A 14,888-nucleotide genomic window follows, 5' to 3' on the forward strand; every position below is an offset into this window, starting at 1 on the left:
GACGTTACCTGGTGAAACGTTGTTATGATGCCTCGTATAAGGAGGAGAAATGCGTACCATCACGTTTTCGACTTTGACAAAGGTCGGATTGTAGCCTATCGCTATTGCGGTTCATCGTATCGCGACATTGCTGCTCGCGTTGGTCAAGATCCAATGACTGTTAGCAGAATATGGAATCGGTGGGTTCAGGAGGGTAATACGGAACGCCGTGCTGGATCCCAACGGCCTCGTATCACTAGCAGTCGAGATGACAGGCATCTTATCCGCATGGCTGTAACGGATCGTGCAGCCACGTCTCGATCCCTGCGTCAACAGATGGGGACGTTTGCAAGACAACAACCATCTGCACGAACAGTTCAAATGGTTCAAATGGCTCTGAGCACTATGGGACTTAACTTCTGTGGTCATCAGTCCCCTAGAACTTAGAACTACTTAAACCTAACTAACCTAAGGACATCACACACATCCATGCCCGAGGCAGGATTCGAACCTGCGACCGTAGCAGTCGCGACGAACAGTTCGACGACGTTTACAGCAGCATGAACTATCAGCTCGGAGGCCATGGCTGCGGTTACCCTTGACGCTGCATCACAGACAAGAGCGCCTGCGTTGGTGTACTCAACGACGAACCTGGGTGCACGAATGGCAAAACGTCATTTTTTCGAATGAATCCAGGTTCTGTTTACAGCACCATGATGGTCGCATCCGTGTTTGGCGACATCGCGGTGAACGCACATTGGAAGCGTGTATTCGTCACCGCCATACTGGCGTATCACCCGGCGTGATGGTATGGGGTGCCATTGGTTACACGTCTCGGTCACCTCTTGTTCGCATTAACGGCACTTTGAACAGTAGACGTTACATTTCAGATGTGTTACGGCCCGTGGCCCTACCCTTCATTCGATCCCTGCGAAACCCTACATTTCAGCAGGATAATGCACGACCGCATGTTGCAGGTCATGTACGGGCCTTTCTGGATACAGAAAATGTTCGACTGCTGCCCTGGCAAGCACGTTCTCCAGATCTCTCACCAACTGAAAACGTCTGCTCAATGGTGGCCGAGCAACTGGCTTGTCACAATATGCCAGTCACTAATCTTGATGAACTGTGGTATCGTGTTGAAGCTGCATGGGTAGCTGTACCTGTACACGCCATCCAAGCTCTGTTTGACTCAATGCCCAGGCGTATCAAGGCCTTTATTACGGCCAGAGGTGGTTGTTCTGGGTACTGATTTCTCAGGATCTATGCACCCAAATTGCGTGAAAATGTAATCACATGTCATTTGTAGTATAATATATTTGTCCAATGAATACCCGTTTATCATCTGCATTTCTTCTTGGTGTATCAATTTTAATGGCCAGTAGTGTAACTGTTCGTTGATTGACACGCACTGTCTTTTCCCACTCCAACTGCCACGTGTGGCGTGGCCAGTTGCACTACTGGAGGACCTCTGGCAACATGCTCCCGCACTTTCATTCATTCGCACCATATCTTATACTACTTTCTCTAGCTCTTCCTCGAGTTTTGCAGAGCAGTGTATTACTGTTTACGGCAGCTACTGTACACTAGTTTTAGCGTGATGTACAATAAAGAACAGATTTCATTTGCTTCTCATAAATTATTAATAGTGTATAAATTATCAATTAGAAATAAAAGAAAAACGTATATAATTATGAGTTAATGAAGTATCAAAATAAAAGCATACTAATAAATCTGCACACTTTATTCCCGGTAACTGCAACAGACTCTTATGCGGGGCTCTGTGTGACAGCAGCTGTCCGACTTTTCTGAAGATTACGCAAGGCACTCGCTGGCGGATTAAAAATGATTCTCACTACCTTCCGTCATTATTACTAATACTATTACAGAAGCCATGCGTAGCGGACTCTGAACGACGGCTGATGCTTACATCGATGGCTTCCGCGTCAGCGAACGGCTGCAAAAGGTGCTTTACTAAAACTGACGCCTGAAGTGTTGGATACTGGACCGTAGACGCTGGTCGTGGTGTGCAACGAGTCTCGAAGCGTCCGTGAATTCTTGTTGCCCTTTTGAACAGTGGAAATGATGCACACCTGATGGGCTAGTGTACACCTGCACAGAAATATAATCATATACTTAAAAACACTGGCGGAAGAAGTGTGATAATCGGGGTCTACGCATAGCCGCAAACAGGCGCCATCATGCCTAAAAACCACGTGACTAGAGATATGAACACTCGTCTCCTACTGGTTGAAATAAGAAAAGGAATGTGGTTTTCGATTGTAAATGTGAGTCGTTTCGTCGCGAGAAGTCATTCCAGTCTGAGTATTGTTAGCAGCAACACCAACAGCGCCAATAGAATCTACAGAGATGAAGCGTTCTAATGGAAATTGTGCTTCAACAACAGCTAATAAACGACGCAGGATTTGACTCCAGTAATCCTATAGGTATGTGTTTAAAATGATTTTTACTTCTGTTTTGTTTTTATGTTTGTTTGCGCTCGTATAGCTGCATTCTGATTATTAATTTCTTCTTCTTCTTCTTCTGTTGTAGATACAGTGGACGTGTGCGAACTCCTAGATACGCTTGTAACTGCTCCACAACTTGATAAGATGACGATGTGTTCTTCACCCCAACCTGATCCGTCTACGATGTATTCACCGCGTCTACAAACGCCACCACTGTCCGGTTCGTCACCATCACCGTGGTATGGACTGATGGCATCTGCTCATTTGCGAAAGAATCTGTGCCCTGGAACTTCGTTTCTAGATTCACTCGACCTTGGTATTGCGATGGATTGGCAGGATACGATATTTCAAGACCTTGCTGCAAATAAAAATGTGACTAGGGGCTCATGGTCTTATTCGGACGTCGCTAATTTAGAAGGTGAGTGAACTGCTATAGCCGACTGCATGTATTTCTTTTTTAAAAAAAAAAATTACATTGGTCCACAAATTTTCATTTTTTATTTTTTACAGATACCAAAGTAGCTGTATTTTATAGATTTAGATCCGCTGAACACCATCATCAAGGTTAAAACTGTCTGCTATCTCAGGGTTACAAGTGAATAAGGTGTTTCCTTCACAGTCACACTTATGGGACATTATAAGACGTACATGCAAAGGCATTGTAACAAAGATTCCTTTGCCGTGAGTGAGTGAGGTGGACACTTCCAGTATAGTTCGGAAGCTCTGTTTAACACCATGACTCGTGCTACCATCCGCCAGTGACAAATCCTACATTTACACCAACATCGTCATCTGGAGAACCGCACAGTATTACACAGTGTGAAATCAATGATCTGATTAAGGATTTAGATCTTCCAAAGCGCGAATTCGAACTCTTGCCGTCACAACTGCAGCAGTGGAATCTCTTAGCTGAGACAGGACGTACGTCTGTGTTTCGGGAGTATCAGAAAAAAATTGAGTGTCATTTCAGTACTGAAGACGACATTATCTTCTACAGCTACGCTGGCGGTTTGCTGGAAGACCTGAACATTACATACAAACCAGACGAGTGGGGACTCCTTATATACGGTACAAAAACAAACCTGAAGGCAGTACTGTTACGCTTTAGTAATGAAAGGCCATCCATCCCTGTTGCATATGCTGCCTTAGCTAACGAAATGTACAGTCGTGCTCAAAAGTATCCGAACGACCTGAATTGCATTTCGCCTGATTCGCATACAACCCTCATAACGCAGCTGTCTAGCAGGTCCTCTAATCGCTCCTCGGTACAGTCGTTTGACTATTGAAAATGGTTCCAACAAATCACCACTAGAAAACACTGCTCTGTATCGCAATAACTCAAGATGTAAGCTAATACCACGATACTACAAATATCAGGGAACACCTTATCACACATAAGACTGCCCTTACGGCTTATAAGCTCACATTTATTGCAATAAATGACATACCTGAAATGTTACCACTCTCATTATTACGTCAGATAGGTAATGCACGTAGTAAGTTCGTCGTATTCGTGATTTCCTCTTCAAGGTAATATACCGTACTTATTATTTAACACAAAACGACATTAAAAATTTAAGTTATTCACGAGCTGCTATATGAGAATATGTCTGAACTTCAAATTACACGACGAACAGCATTTGAGGCTGACAGCTGTACGATTTTACTGCCGCCAACTTATATTTCGCGGAAAGACCACAAAGATAAGATAAGAGAGATTAGGGCTCGTACAGAGGCATATAGGCAGTCATTTTTCCCTCGTTATGTTTGGGAGTGGAACAGTGAGAGAAGATGCTAGTTGTGGTACGAGGTCTCCGCCACGCACCGTATAGTGGATTGCGGAGTATGTACGTAGATGTAGACGAACCGTCTCGTTCTGCAAATGCATTCAAACCCAGGTCATGCAGACTAAGCAAAGATTTCGTCACTGACAGAAACTGTCATTCCTGACTAGGCACACAGAGAGTGATACAGCTCCATTTTAGACAGTATGAGTTAAGAAATATAAAAATTAAATTATATAATGCAAACATTTTTAACGGGCGCGAATTCCTACCCAGCATCTACTGTCCCTGTTAACAAACTGCGAGAGATGTTAAATATCGCTTCTTCACAAGTAACTTACATGAAATGCCGTGAGGTAAAGCTTCATGTTGGACAGGTATTCGAACCCAGAAGATAATCGGATTGTTATCGAAGCACAATCAACTGTGACATATCGGATTTTCTCGGCAGTAGCAAGATGTTTTAACTGAAATGACGAGACGAAACATTAATTTTTTCCTTCCCAGGACTCCAACCCGGCACCTATCGCTGTTATATTCTAGAGAAAACGAACGGTAAATATGGGTTTGTTACACCAGCAACGACATGTGAGCATGTTTGAACTAGAAATAATATGACGCAGAGTTCAGTGCTGACTCGTAATCGAACCCCACACTTATCGTTGATGACTACATACAAAGAGACGTCAGCTACCCAATTTTTCTCCACAAGCAGCTCAGAATAACATCCTTGAACTTACAGTGATCTCGGAAATAGTTCTGTGTCTCACTGGGAGTCGAAAACATCAGATATCGTTAGTGTTGACAACGAATGAAAATACTGTACATTAAAAATCAAAATTGTTACCCACCAGCAGATAGATGTTCTCATGCTAGAGCTTGATAATACATACTGAAAACTTTAGTGCCGGGCCAGGATTCGAACCCATTCACGCACAATGTGTGGAGACGTTGAAGAACCTGCAGTTTTGAACAAACAACAAATTGTAGTCGAGCTGTATTGTCACGAAGGGATCAAATTCCGCGTTAAGGGCGGTCTGAGCTGCATTCCCAATTCAGAACCAATTTTATCGATATACAGAAACTCAAATAAAAGATGGAATAAGTGTCCTGTGACCCTACATAGCGTTTGTTTCGTCACTAGAACTAAATAACTAGTATAAGTAAGGTTACTGGTGATAGAGTTTCTATATGTCGCCACTCCTGACATTATTGTGGTTCAACCTAATGTCTACTTGGTAGAGAAGGAATATCATGCTTAATGTCAATTTCAGACCACAATGTCATTATACCTTCTTCACTTGGCGTACCCAGTAGAGAATAGAATCTGTCTCTCCCTATCAAAAATCATCAGCAGAAGTCGGAATCGAACACAGACCATGACTATATGAAGCTATCAGCAATCCAACAGACCACGAAATCCTCTTCTCTGTGTCACATTCTCCTATTGTAACGCCGTTGCGCCACACTCGATGAGAATTCTGACACACAGGCTCCCAGTAGTGGTTTTCAGCATGTTCAGTACATTCATTTACTTGGTTGATCGAATCGCCATGAACTAGCTGCCTCGGCTACCCAGTGCATACATTCGACTCTTTTTTGTAATCACCAAAATAAAATTACGTAACTACCACCTACACAGAACTTCCAAAAGTGTAGGATGCAGAAATATAAATAGGAAGTGTTCCATTCCATTTGAGCTACTCTATTGCCCTATCTGTTTGTTGAAAACGTCGTGCAGTACAAAAGTAAAGCTGTAACTGTCTGTTTCTCAGCAGTCTAGATCCTGCCATATGCATTATCTCACAGCACTGTGGGATACTGAAGTTCTGGAGGAACTGTTGTTGACTTCTGGAGTTGCTGTAGCTACATGACTGCTAGCAGGATAATGGTAAGTGTCTCACAGAGTAGATAAGACATCGCGACTTCTATTACATTCGCTGCTACATTTTTAAAACGCAATTGTGCTGTCTGCTGAAGTTATCAATTTAATGGAACTTTGAACATAATTCCCTTCATTTCTCAACCCAAAATAGCCTCAGCTGGAAAAAGGGCTAACTTCTCCGATGTTTTGTTCTTTTCAGGTTTAATAAATAGCCAGGCAGCAGATTCATATCGAAGCTTTAGTATTATGTATGGGGAGAGCGCATCGTGCCCAAATAGTCAGAAAAGAATTTTCTACATTAGCTGTCGTCTGGTAGTGGCATTATAAACTGCATGTGCATTGTCAGACTGTTATAGATAACATAAGAGAATTCGCATACATCGTTGATGATTAATTTCTCTTCATGTTCAGTATTGTTTTAACAACACTAAAAGAAACCTTACGAAAATTTTGCTCTGTATTATAAGAAATGAAATAAAACTACCCACGATAACCTTACAGCGAAAGTCTGTTTTAATAAAACTGAGTATCTGTACACAAGTGTGCCTCAATCGGCACGAATTAGTGAGATACTACTCACTTAGATTTCGATTGGGTCTGTGTTTAATTGGTATGCTGTGTCACACTCAACAGGTATGCAAATGTGGCATTTCATAAATAAAGTTATGTATTCCTAGAAACTCAAAATTTGCTGGTTAGCAGTGGAAAGAGGTGTTACCTGTTGCACAGCATTGTTAGATTTTCACCATTGCACTATGAGCTGAAAGCATTTTCTTGCGATTTCCTTATCGATGTTTGATCTGACTGCTTGTAGCTCTTTCACAGAATGGATAAAAACGTTTCACTCAGTGAGACTGGAACTGCGAACCATAACAGACGCGTTTTCAGATGTCACCATGTCCCCACAGAGCTGGCGAGGCTGCATGTGTTGTGCCTTCCTCTCACGAGGTCAATAGTAGCTAGAACTCGTAAACCGCTATTTAAAGGACGAGATTAGTTGCGATTTCCACGTGCAACGACTTTCCTGGCCTGAAAATCGTAAATTTACAATCTTTTGTTGCACCTAAAGCGATAATAACTCAGATTATTCAATGGAAATGACAAGAAAAATCAAGTGAACTTTGAGGCTTAATTCCGTGCACACCAGGAAGTAACTCGTCGATCACAGCGTTGCCAAACATACCTCGCCTTGTTGCCAAATCTCAGTTACAGTACCAGCAGGAAGAAGACGAACCGATGTGATCCTACAGCGAGCTGGGAAGTGACCATAGCTGGCGTCTCAAAGACGCGGATGCTACGGCCTGGAATACGTAATGCGCATCTTTATATGCATGCACAGTTTGTTACTTCTGAGTGGAGGTATATCAGACATCTTTCGTGGTTATTTAACAGGGACGAAAGGGTCTTGATAGGAGTCCCGGTTTATTACAAAACATACCATGATGCAATTTTTTACAACAAATATTTACTCTCTCATTCTCTTTTATATTTATCTCTCTCTCTCTCTTCTCACTCTCTCACTCTCTCTTTCTCTCTCTCTTCACCCACACACACACACACACACACACACACACACACACACACACACACACATATTGTTTTTTATTTTTATTTGTTTGTTGTGCTCGACTATCGGGCGGGGACAAAAACGTCCATGAAGGAGTTTCTTAGTTTTGAGTACACTTACAAAAGAAATATAAAAACACCTATGAGAGTTACTGATTTATGATGCTTAGTTTACAGTCAGTTCTGAGAATTATTAGTAACTACGCTCCAGTCCCTAAACCTAATTACAGAAATGCGAATCAGGCGCATTACGTATTCCAGGCCGTGCCAGACGCGTCTTTGAGATGCCAGCTATAGTCACTTCCCAGCCCTCTGTAGGAACATATCGGTTCGTCTTCTTCCTGCTGGTATTGTAACTGAGATTTGGCAACAAGGCAAGGTATGTTTGGCAACTCTGTGATAGACGAGTTACTTCCTGGTGTGCACGAAATTAAGCCTCAAAGTTCACTTCGTTTTTCCTGTAATTTCCATTGAATAACCTGAGTTGTTATCGCTTGAGGTGTAACAAGAGATTGTAAATTTACGGTTTTCAGCCCAGGAAAGTCGTTGCACGTGGAAATCGCAAATAATCATGTCCTTCAAATAGAGATTTACGAGTTCTAGCCACTATTAGCCTCGTAATAGGAACCCTCGACATGTATCTCTTCTCTAGCTCTGTGGTATTATGCTTACTTGTAAAAAAAGCGTCTGTTCTGGTTCGCGGTTCCAGGCGTGCTGACGGGTATTCTTTTTATCCCTTCTGCGAAAGAGTTGCAATCAATCAGATCAAAAATCGATAAGAAAAACGCAAGAAAATACTTTCGGCTCATAGTGCAATGGTGAAAAACTTACAATGCTGCACCACAGGCAATGCTTCTTTCCGTAGCTGACAAGCAAATTTTGGGTTTCTAGGAATACATAACTTTATTTATGAAATGCTACATTTGCATACCTCTTGAGTATGACACAGCATACCAGTTAAACACAGACCCAATCGAAATCTAAGTGAGTAGTATTTTACTAATTCGGTTCGATAGAGGCACGCTTGTGTACAGATACTCAGCTTTATTAAAACAGACTTTCGTCATAAGGTTATCGTGGGTAGTTTTATTTCATTTCGCACAATTTTCGTGGGGTATCTTTTAGTGTTGTTTAAACAATAGTAAACATGAGAGAGAAATTAATCATCAACAATATATGCGAATTCTCTGATGTTATCTATAACAGTCTGACAATGCACATGCAGTATATTGATTACATGCATGTAGAAAACTTGTTCTGGGTTATAGCTGTCAAACAAGGTTTGAAGAAGAATAAAATACCACTACCACACGATAGCTAATGTAGAAAATACTTTTCTCGCGTATTTGGCACGACGCGCTCTTCCCATACATAATACAAAAGTTTCGAGATGCATCTGCTGCCTGGCCGTCTATTAAACCTGAAAAGAATAAAATGTCGCAGTAGTTGGCCCTTTTTCCACATGCGACTATTTTGGGTTGAGAAGTGAAGGGAATTATGTTCAAAGTTCCTTTGGATTGATAACTTCAGCAGACAACAGAATTGCGTTCTAAAAAATGTAGCAGTGAATGTATTTGAACTCGTGGCGTGTAATCTACAGTCCACTATACTTACTGTTACACTACTGGCTAAACCGTCGCTACAACGCATCCAGAAGTCAACAGCAATTCCTCCAGAGTCCCGCATTCCACAGTGTTATAAGATAATGCATAAGGCCGGATGTAGACTTCTGAGAGACAAACAGTTACAGCTTTTCTTTTGCACTGCACGACGTTTTAAACAAACAGATAGCGCGATAGAGTAGCTCAAATGGAATGGAACACTTCCTATTTATATTTCTGCATCCTACACTATTGGCAGTTCTGTGTAGGTGGTAGTTACGTAATTTTATTTTGGTGATTACAAAATAGAGTCGAATGTATGCACTGGGTAGCCGAGGCAGCTAGTTCATGGCGATTCGATCAACCAAGTAAATGAATGTACTGAACATGCTGAAAACCACTACTGGGAGCCTGTGTGTCAGAATTCTCATCGAGTGTGGCGCAACGGCGTTACAATAGGAGAATGTGACACAGAGAAGAGGATTTCGTGGTCTGTTGGATTGCTGATAGCTTCATATAGTCATGGTCTGTGTTCGATTCCGACTTCTGCTGATGATTTTTGATAGGGAGAGACAGATTCTATTCTCTACTGGGTACGCCAAGTGAAGAAGGTATAATGACATTGTGGTCTGAAATTGACATTAAGCATGATATTCCTTCTCTACCAAGTAGACATTAGGTTGAACCACAATAATGTCAGGAGTGGCGACATATAGAAACTCTATCACCAGTAACCTTACTTATACTAGTTATTTAGTTCTAGTGACGAAACAAACGCTATGTAGGGTCACAGGACACTTATTCCATCTTTTATTTGAGTTTCTGTATATCGATAAAATTGGTTCTGAATTGGGAATGCAGCTCAGACCGCCCTTAACGCGGAATTTGATCCCTTCGTGACAATACAGCTCGACTACAATTTGTTGTTTGTTCAAAACTGCAGGTTCTTCAACGTCTCCACACATTGTGCGTGAATGGGTTCGAATCCTGGCCCGGCACTACAGTTTTCAGTATGTATTATCAAGCTCTAGCATGAGAAAACCTATCTGCTGGTGAATAATAATTTTGATTTTTAATGTACAGTATTTTCATTCGTTGCCAACACTAACGATGTCTGACGTTGTTGACTCCCAGTGAGACACAGAACTAATTGCGTGATCACTGTAAGTTCAAGGATGTTATTCTGAGCTGCTGGTGGAGAAAAATTGGGTAGCTGACGTCTCTTTGTATGTAGTCAAAAAAATGGCTCTGAGCACTATGGGACTCAACTGCTGAGGTCATTAGTCCCCTAGAACTTAGAACTAGTTAAACCTAACTAACCTAAGGACATCACAAACATCCATGCCCGAGGCAGGAATCGAACCTGCGACCGTAGCGGTCTTGCGGTTCCAGACTGCAGCGCCTTTAACCGCACGGCCACTTCGGCCGGCCTTTGTATGTAGTCAACAACGATATGTGTGGGGTTCGATTACCAGTCGGCACTGAACTCTTCGTCATATTATTTCTAGTTCAAACATGCTCACATGTCGTTGCTGGTGTAACAAACCCAAACCCAAATTTACCGTTCGTTTTCTCTAGAATATAACAGCGATAGGTGCCGGGTTGGAGTCCTGGGAAGGAAAAAATTAATGTTTCGTCTCGTCATTTCAGTTAAAACATCTTGCTACTGCCGAGAAAATCCGATATGTCACAGTCGATTGTGCTTCGATAACAATCCGATTATCTTCTGGGTTCGAATCCTTGTCCAACATAAAGCTTTACCTCACGGCATTTCATGTAAGTTACTTGTGAAGAAGCAATATTTAACATCTCTCGCAGTTTGTTAACAGGGACAACAGGTGCTGGGTAGGAATTCGCGCCCGTTAAAAATGTTTACATTATGTAATTTAAATTTGATATTTCTTAACTGATACTGTCTAAAATCGAGGTATACCACTCTCTGTATGTCTAGTCAGCAATAAGTGTTAGTTTCTGTCAGTCACGAGATCTTTGCTTAGTCTGCATGACCTGGGTTTGAATTCATATGCAGATCGAGACGGTTCGTCGTGTCATTTGAAGTTCAGACATATTCTCATATAGCAGCTCGTGAATAACTTAAATTTTTAATGTCGTTTTGTGTTAAATAATAAGTACGGTATGTTACTTTGAAGAGGAAATCTTGTATACGACGAACTTACTACGTGCATTACCTATCTGACGTAATAATGAGAGTGGTAACATTTCAGGTATGTCATTTATTGCAATAAATGTGAGCTTATAAGCCGTAAGGGCAGTCTTATGTGTGATAAGGTGTTCCCTGATATTTGTAGTATCGTGGTATTAGCTTACATCTTGAGTTATTGCGATACAGAGCAGTGTTTTCTAGTGGTGATTTGTTGGAACCATTTTCAATAGTCAAACGACTGTACCGAGGAGCGATTAGAGGACCTGCTAGACAGCTGCGTTATGAGGGTTGTATTCGAATCGGGCGAAATGCAATTCAGGTCGTTCGGATACTTTTGAGCACGACTGTAAATCATGTTGAAATCCGTTGTAACTTAATGGCTTGTATGTGGATATTTCAATGTCTGTGCGATGCTGTTGGGTTTCCAGAGGGGTTACGCTAAGTATTATTACGACGTGTGTGAATGGGACAGTCGCCTGAACGGAAAACACTACACACAGAGGGAATGGCCTCCACAAACAGCTCTGGTGCCTGGACCAAAAAACATTGCCGAAGAACCTTTAATGAATCCAAGCAAAATTATTCTTCCACCTCTGCACATTACGTTGGGACTCGTGACAGCATTTGTTACGGCTGTGCAGAGGAGTGAAGCAGCATTTCAGTATTTGCGTAAGAAGTTTCCACGGCTCAGCACATAGAAGATCACAAAGGAGATATTCGTTGATCCATAGATACGTTAGTTGTTGGGGGGGCACACACTTAAGTCCCCTCTAACCTCTAATTAGCTGCAAGCGTGTCTTTTTTTCGTGTGTAACGCGAGAACATTGTTCTTGGGAAACAGGAAAGCCGGAAAACTACAGGAAACTTGTGGACACAGTCATCCATGCTGCAACCTGACTCTGAAGATCCCTTCCCTTTATCCCACCACGATGTGTTCCCAAAGAACTGTGGTGCATTCATTGGTGAGCACGACAAGCGGTTCCACCAGCACATTTCTCTCATGGAACAACGATACAAAGGACGATGGACTGCTGTTCTGCTGACTGATTTCTGCTGTATGCTACAGAGAGATGCTCCACCCACAAGAAGAAGGCAAAGATATGGCCCAAATAAACTGCGTGAAACGTTAAGTCCCAACTTACTAGTAACCTTGAGCTAGAATACAATGTGAAGTGTGATACACATGTTGAGCGCATCGAAATCTATAAAGACCATCTCCTTTCGTTTCTGCAAAAAAATCCACTGTGGACGAGTTTTATGCATGATAATATTTTTCCTTCTGTCTGTACAGGTGAAATGGAGGAGATCGTCGGTGGCGAACTTGCACCTCCTGACCCAACAATAATGCGTTCGTCACCCCCGCCCAATTTGTCGATGATGTAATCTCTGTGCCAACGAACACCTCCGCCACCAGGTCTATCAATATTATTATCATCAGCGTGGTATGGGCTGATGACATCAGCTGGTTAGCAGATGCAGGCGCACCCAGGATCGCCTCGCAATCGTCATGGAAGTGTACGATGTCGAATTCAGTAAAATCATTAATATATTTACAGAGTAAATATTAACACAGTTATTAACATTTATGTGTAAAAATTGTTAATAAGAACAGCACCAAAGCTACCGACCCAGTATATAGGCGTACAACAGACCAGTAGCTAGATCTTGTAGTCAGCTATAAAATGACCATATTATCTTATTATCGAACAGATATATTAATTTCTGTAAATAATTTGTGTAAAATTTATGACAGTAGAGCCAAAACAAAGACTTTTCTGCAGATACACAGTAGAATAGCATGAATAACTTGCTTTATAGCCGCGCGGAATGAGTGTGTGTGTTGTTCTTGGCATACGTTAGTTTAAGAAGTGTGTAAGTCTAGGGACCGTTGACCTCGGCAGTTTGGTCCCTTAGGAATTCACACACACACACACACACACACATTCCCTTATTATTTTAATTTGATTATGGTTGTTTATTAGTAATTTTAATTAGTTAATGTTTGTAAGATGGATATTTTGGTAGCGGTGTATGGCAACGACAAACTGAATAACAACATGAGTTTGACCAATGTTTGCCGTTCCGTTTTATGATGTCTAAAATGTAAATCAAAGTTGTTTATTCTGAGATGTTAAACTTCTAATAAAGTAATATTGTCTGCAAACTGCATGCAAATGTATATATATATATTTGAAACACGTAAAGATTGTAAAAAAATGTAGTCATGGTGGTGTAGTTCCAAGACGCTTACTGGACTTGTAGTGGTTAGTCACGCTACAGAAGTTTTAAGTAAGGGGAAAGAGCATAGTTCAGGGTTTTTGACGTTCGTGTTTTGCCGGGTAAGGTCGTTTGGTAAGGTTTGCACACCCAGGGAGCCACGTGTTTAAATCTCTTTGGAGATTCCAGTGGAATGGGATTTCGGAAATGTTTGGACAGTGAGTGCTATTACAGGTATTAGTGACTGAATTTTGCCATTCTGAATTGGTTGTTGCACAAAATTTTGTATGAACTTCCTAAACTTTTGGAATTTTTTAGTTTGAGTGATTTGGGAGACTACATAATGCTTTTGGCTTGCATTCTTACATGCTTATTGAATATCAGTATCTGTGTAAAGCCACCATTTGAAGTAACTTGTGAGTGATGTGAATAAATTGTGAATGAACTTTAATTCTGTGTGCATTTTCATATTTTCGCGGCGTAAAGACTGTTCCATAAAATTTCAGGCGTTCAGCCACATAAATTCAACTACTACTACTTCTTCTTCTAATATTTCGGCTGAATATCGTCCAGCCATCTTCAGAGTGAGCCGAGGTGACGGACGCTCCAGCTTTTTTTTTTCTTTTTTCGCTTTATTGTATTTCAATGCCCCATCTGCGGCGAGCTTGCAGCTGCATTTGCGCTTCTCTTCAGCCGAAAGACATTAATCATTAAAATGAAGATATTTAAAATAACATAAAGGAGAGAATATGGTGTACATCGATATAAAAAGGAGGGAACAACATGGAAGAGAAGAAAAAGACGTTCCAGCACTTGCTCCGTCCTTTTAAGCCCGAGGACCGAACCACTGCGCATGCGGCCACAGGTACATAAGGCGCCAGAGACGTTGGTCGGCGGCAAAGAGGATGGCATATACATGTAATTAGATCTATGGCTGCGCGGTCGATCCACACGGTGATATCGATGTATCACTGCGAGCTGCACCGTCGGACGTCTTTGTGATTTAACTACAGAAATTGTCGGATTCCATGATTTGTCCAAGCTGAAGCCGCTATCTCTATTAATTAAATTCGTCGCCAGCCGAATTTCAATTGCTTCTTTCAGTACTGAGCCTCAGAAAGATGAAGTCGAGGCTAAAATTTCGACGTCATCGTACACCACAGAGTGCCCAGTGTCAATACAGTGCTCCGCCATGGCAGATTTATTAGGTTGTAAGAGTCGGGT

General features: G+C 41.7%; 1 protein-coding gene across 1 annotated transcript; it reads left to right on the top strand.

Annotated features, from left to right (window-relative positions):
- Positions 1-2,303: 2,303 nt before the first annotated feature.
- LOC126249602 (uncharacterized) lies at positions 2,304-13,506 on the top strand. The gene is made up of 3 exons (XM_049951264.1): positions 2,304-2,426; positions 2,533-2,865; positions 12,739-13,506. Exons 1-3 carry the CDS (start codon positions 2,363-2,365, stop codon positions 12,828-12,830), a joined length of 489 nt encoding a protein of 162 aa, XP_049807221.1. The 5' UTR covers positions 2,304-2,362; the 3' UTR covers positions 12,831-13,506.
- The last annotated feature ends 1,382 nt before the right edge of the window (positions 13,507-14,888 follow it).

The sequence above is a fragment of the Schistocerca nitens genome, chromosome 3, assembly GCF_023898315.1.
Source record: "Schistocerca nitens isolate TAMUIC-IGC-003100 chromosome 3, iqSchNite1.1, whole genome shotgun sequence".
Classification (NCBI taxonomy): Eukaryota; Metazoa; Arthropoda; class Insecta; order Orthoptera; family Acrididae; genus Schistocerca; species Schistocerca nitens.